Genomic DNA, 7,500 nt, shown 5'->3' with positions numbered 1-7,500 from the left:
GTGTGTGTGTGTGTGTGTGTGTGTGTGTGTGTGTGTGTGTATTTTTACCTAGTTGTATTTTACCTAGTTGTATTTTGCGGGAAGGGGAGCTATGCTCGTGGTGTCCCGCCATTGTATCTCGCAGTGTCTAGTTTGCTTTTAAACTCATGAATGGTTTTTGCGCATACTATTTCATTATCCAGTTTGTTCCAAGTGTCCAAAACTCTATGTGGAAAACTGTTTTTCTTCAGTTCTCTTCTATAGCTATGTTTTTTTATTTTCTTTCCATGTCCTCTTGTGTTTCTCTTGTCCCAGTAAAGTAAGTCCTCTCTATCAAGTATCTCTGTGCCTTTCATGATTCTGTAGGTGACCTCTCTCTCTTCTTTGCTCCAGTGTCGGTAACTCCAGTTTAGCCAATCTCTCCTCGTATGATAGGTTTGCAAGTGCAGGTGCCATTTTTGTAGCTGCTCTTTGGATTCTTTCTATTTTCTTTATATTCTTTTTGGTACTGGGGGACCACAATGTCACCGCATACTCTAGTCTAGGCCTTATCAATGTAACCAATATTTTTTTTATCATGTCTTCGTCCAAGTATGCAAATGCCACTTTTATTGATCTTAGCAAGTTGTAAGTCTCCCCGACAATTTTGTTAATCTGTTTATCATAGGACAAGTCGTTTGTGATAATTACTCCCAAGTCTTTTTCGAATCCTACTTTCTTTACTTCCTTGGTTCCAATTGTATATTTTCCTGATATTCTGTTTTTGCTTTTTCCAAACTCCATTATGCTACACTTCTTAGTATTAAAGTCCACTTCCCATTTCTGACTCCAGTTCCATACCCTATTCAGGTCTTCTTGCAGTGCTTCACAGTCCTTATCAGTTTCTACTTTCCTTAACAGTTTGGCGTCGTCAGCAAAGAAGCTCATGTAACAGTTTACGTCTTCGTCCATGTCATTCATATAGATAGCAAACATTATTGGTGCCAGTACAGATCCTTGCGGTACTCCACTGATCACCTCTTTCCAATCTGAATATTTTTCTCTGAGCACACGACTCTCATCTTTCTACCAGTCAGGAATTCCTCCATCCATTTTAGTAGGTTCCCTTGTATTCCTCCTGTGTGTTCCAGTTTTTTTAGTAATTTTCTGTGTGGTACTTTGCCAAAGGCTTTTTGCAAGTCTGGGAATGCACAATCAGCCCATCCATTTCTTTCTTGCACTATATCTATTATCCTTGAGTAGAAGCATATTAAGTTTGTGGTGCATGATCTTCCTTGTCTGAACCCGAATTGTCTTGGGTTTAATATGTTGTTGCCTTCCAAATGTTTTACCCATCTATTCTTAATGATTTTCTCACAAATTTTGGCTATAGTGCTTGTTAGTGTGTGTGTGTGTGTGTGTGTGTGTGTGTGTGTGTGTGTGTGTGTGTGTGTGTGTGTGTGTGTGTGTGTGTGTGTGTGTGTGTGTGTGTGTGTGTGTGTGTGTGTGTGTGTGTGTGTGTGTGTGTGTGTGTGTGTGTGTGTGTGTGTGTGTGTGTGTGTGAGAGAGTGTGTGTGTGTGTGTGTGTGTGTGTGTGTGTGTGTGTGTGTGTGTGAGTGTGTGTGTGTGTGTGTGTGTGTGTGTGTGTGTGTGTGTGAGTGTGTGTGTGTGTGTGTGTATGTATGTGTGTGTGTGTGTGTGTGTGTGTGTGTGTGTGTGTGTGTGTGTATGTGTGTGTGTGTGTGTGTGTGTGTGTGTGTGTGTGTGTGTGTGTGTGTGTGTGTGTGTGTGTGTGTGTGTGTGTGTGTGTGTGTGTGTGTGTGTGTGTGTGTGTGTGTGTGTGTGTGTGTGTGTGTGTGTGTGTGTGTGTGTGTGTGTGTGTGTGTGTGTGTGTGTGTGTGTGTTTGCGCGCGCGTATATATATATGTATGTGAGTGTGTATGTGTATGTGTGTTACAACACCATCACCCCCAAGAATTCCCTCAACTGAATAAAATCACCTAGGGAGGGACAAATGGACTAAATACTAAGGTCATAAAACCGTGACAAAAGAATTAACGTGATGGTATTTTTTTCTTTCTTTTTTCTTTTGCTAAACAAGATGTCTTGGAGGGTAAGCAATACATTTAGATCGTTCAGTGACAACTTCAAGAAGCGCTGGTAAACTACAGTCCATGAATGATAATTTTGTCTTGCGGACTAAGGTTTTTGACCCTGCCACCCGTATTGTTGCCTTCCTTCAAGAAGAATTTGAGGATTCTGACGTTCTTCAGGAATGAAGTTTTCCTGGCTGACTGTACAGAAATGTTTTTGAATCCATTTTGACCCAGAAAATAAATTAATAGATAGATGAATGAATAAATAGATAAGTAAATAAATGAATTAATAAATGAATAAATAAATAGATAAATAAATACATAGATAAATCAATAAATACAAAAATAGTTAATAGAAGGAATAAAAAATTAACAAACAAAAGAACAAATGAATAAATAAATAAAACATAGTTTTTAAGTCATTAAATATCTAATTAGTTAAACAAACTATATATGAAAAATAAATAGGTTAATAGATAAATAATTGAATAATAAACTAACAAATGAATAAATATACAAGTAAATAAACCAATAAATAAATAAATGAATAAGTGTATAAATAATAAAAACAACCAAATGTGTTACTAAATCAATCATTTATTCAATCAACTAATTGATTAATTCACTATAAGATTAATAAATAATTAATAAATAAATAAATAAACAAATTAGTGTATGAATGATTAAATAGATAGATAAATAGATAAATTAATAAATACCTGTATGAATAATTAAACTAATAGACAAATATTATTCAATTAATCATTTGATCAGTCAATTAAATGATTAATTCACTATTACACAAATGAATCAATAAGTAAATAAATAAATAAATAAACAAATAGATAAATTTCCTCTCTATCTCGGTGTTTCATGTCATTTGAATTACAGTGCGATTTCTTAGAAAAAAAAATTAAACATATAATTTTACTCAAATGAGGCAATCGTAGCACCCCCATCCTAACTCCCACAACCAAATAATTAAATTATTACTTCTATGAGATTGAAAAAAGGATAATTTTGTAAAGAAAAATTGATTCTCGTTTCGCAGTACATCATACGGCCAAAAATTCCCATTTCACAAAATGTAGTCTTTGGAGGAACAGACAATGGTAATCTTCTGAAAAATTAGAGAAATCTGATTGGCTGACAGATGAGTCAAAAGATACTTAACTAACTCAAGAAAGATCATGGACGGTTCTCTCGGAATTCTACCTCAAGATTATCTCCCAGAAAGGTAAGAGAAACCATAGATGAACCGTAGAAAGAAAAGAATGAACCGATGAGCTTGGGCAGTTCAAGAACAACGAAAGCACAGGCCATCTCGCTGACAGTGTCAGCTAAGTAACATCCGAACAAGGCTATTTACAGTTGGGGAGTATTACAATGGACAGAGGCAGCAGACGTAATAAGATCCAGGACGGCGGTCGTGGAGACGGTAGCCCAGGTAACCGTAAGGTCGAGGACCCGACGTCTCGACCGGGGATTATACTCCTTACGGCCCCCCCCCCGTCCTCGGACTCTTGGTGAGTTTTCGTTGAAGTCATTTATCTTAGACGCTCGACATTCTTGGGTAGTTTCATGGGGCATTCGCTACGGTTATAGGTCGTCCTTCCTCCTCCTCCTACTCTTCCCCCTCCTCCTCCTCCTTCTCCTCTTCCTTCCTCCTCCCTCCTCCAGCTGATGTGGTCGTCCTTGTAAGCAGCAGGTGTTGATGTCTTGAGTTTCTGATCTTAGTGGAGTCTACCAGGGTGTCGTTATTAGCGAGGTGGTCGTTATTGGGAGAAAGAAATACATCAACCGAAGATCGTGTTTGGTGAAAGGAAGATCACATTATCATCTTGTTCGTCTCCCAAGCTGAGTGAAACCGTCTGGCGTTGGCCAGAATAAAATATCTGAAGGAGAACAAATGCAAGAGCAAATTCAAAAAGCTCGAAGAAGATAAATAAAACCCTTGTTTTGTGAGCTTACTAATCTAGATAACTTTGTTCTTAACCCACTAGTGCCCTGAGGTGTCTTCTTAGCTGAAGATTTTGGGGCTTAGTGATTTATCTCGCTCATGACAGAGGATGCTGATACTCGCTTCCCATAACACCTCTAGCGAAAAGAATGTGTATGTTGCGCGTGTTGTGGGTGTGTTACGGGCGTGTTATGGGAGTGCTGTGGGCGTGTTATGGGAGTGTTGTAGGTGTGTTATGGGAGTGTTGTGGCATGTTATGGGCGTGTTTTGTGCGTGTTATGGGTGTGTTGTGGCCGTACTATAAGCATGTTGTGGGCATGCTATGGGCGTGTTGTGGGCGTGTTATGCGATTGTTGTGGGTGTGTTTTTGGCTTGTTGCTGGAGTGTTGTGGGTGTGTTTTGGGCGTGTTGCGGGCGTGTTGTGGGTGTGTTGTGGGCGTGTTGCGGGAATATAGTCTGCCGTTTTTTGGCGAAATGCAGGCATTATTCTCATCTTTATGGGACAGACGTCCTGGGTCGTTCATCGTTGTTATGTTGCTTGTTCGATGAGGCTCTCCTTCTAGGACACAGGTATACATGCCCCCTCCCCCCCTCTCTCCCCCCAACCCTCGCATCTCTCCTATTGTTTGTTGCTGTATTTGGAACCTCTGTTCTCTCTGAAAGTGTGTGTGTACGTGTGTGTGTGTGTGTGTGTGTGTGTGTGTGTGTGTGTGTGTGTGTGTGTGTGTGTGTGTGTGTGTGTGTGTGTGTGTGTGTGTGTGTGTGTGTGTGTGTGTGTGTGTGTGTGTGTGTGTGTGTGTGTGTGTGTGTGTGTGTGTGTGTGTGTGTGTGTGTGTGTGTGTGTGTGTGTGTGTGTCTGGGTGTGTGGCTCTGTCTGTCTGTATTTCTCCTCCATATCTCTCACTTTTTCTCTCTCTATCGCTCTCTCTCTCTCTATCTATCTATCTCCCTATCTATCTATCTATCTATCTATCTCTCATCCCCGTCCCCCTTCCTTCCTTCCTTCCTTCCTTCCTTCCCTCCTTTCCCCTGTCTCCCCCACCCCCGAATTCTCCTCCTTTCTCCCATTGGTCTTGTCTGCCATATTTAAAATTGAAATATTTACTTTTATCTATCTGTTTATCAGCCGTCCATTTGTTTATCCTTATCTATTCATCTATCGACCTATTCTTTTACCTATTTACTAATATATCACTTTATTTGTTTTATTTACCTGCGTGTATATTCATTCATTTATGTATCTATCAATTTACTTATTTATATTTATCTTGATTAATATATATATATATATATATATATATATATATATATATTAATGTATATACCGGTACACTGTATCTACAGGGTTAGATAGCATATCCAGACATGTGCAATATACTATATATGACCAAATATTTGATCATATATGGATATTGACTTCTGCTCCACCCTGCACGGTAGAACAGCCTGGACGAACGTGATTGGTTCCTTGGTAGGGATGACGTCATAGTCTCCAGGGTGGCATTACGAGGTTGGAGGAGTGATGCTCTTATCGGTAAATGGACACAGGAGGGTTCCCGCAAGGCATTTGCTCTATAAATCCTTATTATAGGCTATAGCTTCTATGGCGAATTCCGTCTGTGTTTTCTTATGCTAATGGAGATAGTGATTTCTTCTTCTTCTGCTTCTCCTTCTTCTTCTTCTTCTTCTTCTTCTTCTTCTTCTTCTTCTTCTTCTTCTTCTTCTTCTTCTTCTTCTTCTTCTTCTTCCTTTTCTTCTTCTTCTTCTTCTTCTTCTTCTTCTTCTTCTTCTTCTTCTTCTTCTTCTTCTTCTTCTTCTTCTTCTTCTTCTTCTTCCTCTTCTTCTTCTTCTTCTTCTTCTTCTTTTTCTTCTTCTTCTTTTTCTTCTTTCTTCTTCTTCTTCTTATTTCTCTTCTTCTTGGGGGGGGGTTTCCTGGTGTTCTGACGTTTCTCTATTTCATATATAGAAATACACACACACACACACACGCCACACACACACACACACACACACACACACACACACACACACATATATATATATATATATATATATATATATATATATATATATATATAAGAATATCATAAATGTTTCTTGTATGGAAGCGAGACTAGCATTGCTCTTAATATCATTATCAATATTTCGACATACTGGCAATCATCGCCAAGCCATATTAAGAAAATAAGTAGATAACTAAGATGAGAACCCTACGCAAGGAAGCGCTGAGTGGCTGCGGCTAAAACCGTCACCTCTGTCTTATTATGCGCTTTGGGGATTGTTGGGGCAGGTAACTAACAATCACTGCTAGGAATCGGAGAGGAGTGCAGGATTCGAACCTACAAATAAACGAATGCAAGAACAGTTTCCGATCACCCCACCAGAGCATCAAATGTAATAATTCTTTCATGTGTTGTACAGAAGTCGGTTCCGGAACAAGGATTATTTTCAACACAAAATTTAAAGAACTATACATAAAAAGGAATGGATGAATGTACAAATAGATAAATAAATAAGTAAATAAATTAATAAATAAATGAATAGAAAGATAAGTAAATAAGTAAATAGATAATTAAATAAATAAATTAATAAGTAACATAAATATATGAATATAAAACTTAATAGATAAGTAAATAGATAAATAGATAAATGAATAAATGAATAAACAAATAATAAGAATATGTAAATAAACAAAAGTAATAAACAGAAGGACTGCTGGGTAACTTACTGTAGTACGTTCTTGCCTGAGACCAGCGGGCGTGGGACGGGGCCGGAGGTGTAGGGGCGAGGAACTCCTCCACGCGTTAGTCTATGTGGAGAAGTTATAAACAACCAACAGGAACTACTTAACAAAACTACTTAAAACTCAAGCAATTGCTCAGACTCAAAAACATCCTCAGGAACTACTTAGCAGAACCTTAAAAATCAACGCAATTGTTCAGACTCAAAAACATTCTCAGGAACTACATAGCAGAACCCTCAACGCAATTGTTCAGTCTCGAAAACACCCTCAGAAACTACTTAGTAGAACCTTAAAAATCAATACAAAAACATCCAACCGTTTGCTATTTGACAAAAGCTCAACGTAATCACTCAAACTCAAAAACACAGTCAATTGCTACGCCCATCTTAATGTTTGTTGTTTGACAACTTAAACATTCGGTTTCTTCAAAGAAAAGTCGGCAACGTTTGTGCATGGACCATCGTGTTTGAGATGTCGATGATATGACAATAGGTCTTGCATGTTCACAGGAACGATTTTTTTTTTTTTTTTTTTATGAACAGTACAATCTATTCATTTCACATTATCTCGTGATTACCCCCTTTTTGCCACGTGATCCGGTTTCTACGACGAGGTGGTCCACGCAGAAGTTTTGCCAACTTGACATTACAAATTTCTATTCTAGCTAATGTCAGAGGATTATGTTCACTGAAGGGGCCTCGTCCAGTGACTCATGGGGTCTCGTCCATCGTTCCGTCCAACCA

General features: G+C 38.5%; 1 protein-coding gene across 2 annotated transcripts in view; it reads right to left on the bottom strand.

The window, feature by feature from the left end:
- Positions 1–7,500, bottom strand: part of LOC143026636 (LIM/homeobox protein Lhx9-like) — a 366,335-nt gene that overhangs the window by 170,113 nt on the left and 188,722 nt on the right. Inside the window, exon 4 of one of the 2 annotated variants that reach the window (XM_076187365.1) lies at positions 6,743–6,823. The exons of the other annotated variant lie outside the window; for it this stretch is intronic. Coding sequence (XP_076043480.1) covers positions 6,743–6,823 — 81 coding nt within the window. The remainder of the gene's footprint in view (positions 1–6,742; positions 6,824–7,500) is intronic. 2 annotated transcript variants of the gene reach the window in all.

This window comes from Oratosquilla oratoria, chromosome 6, assembly GCF_046742065.1.
Source record: "Oratosquilla oratoria isolate Oo_2021 chromosome 6, ASM4674206v1, whole genome shotgun sequence".
Classification (NCBI taxonomy): Eukaryota; Metazoa; Arthropoda; class Malacostraca; order Stomatopoda; family Squillidae; genus Oratosquilla; species Oratosquilla oratoria.
This window is presented reverse-complemented; position numbering and strand designations above follow the sequence as displayed.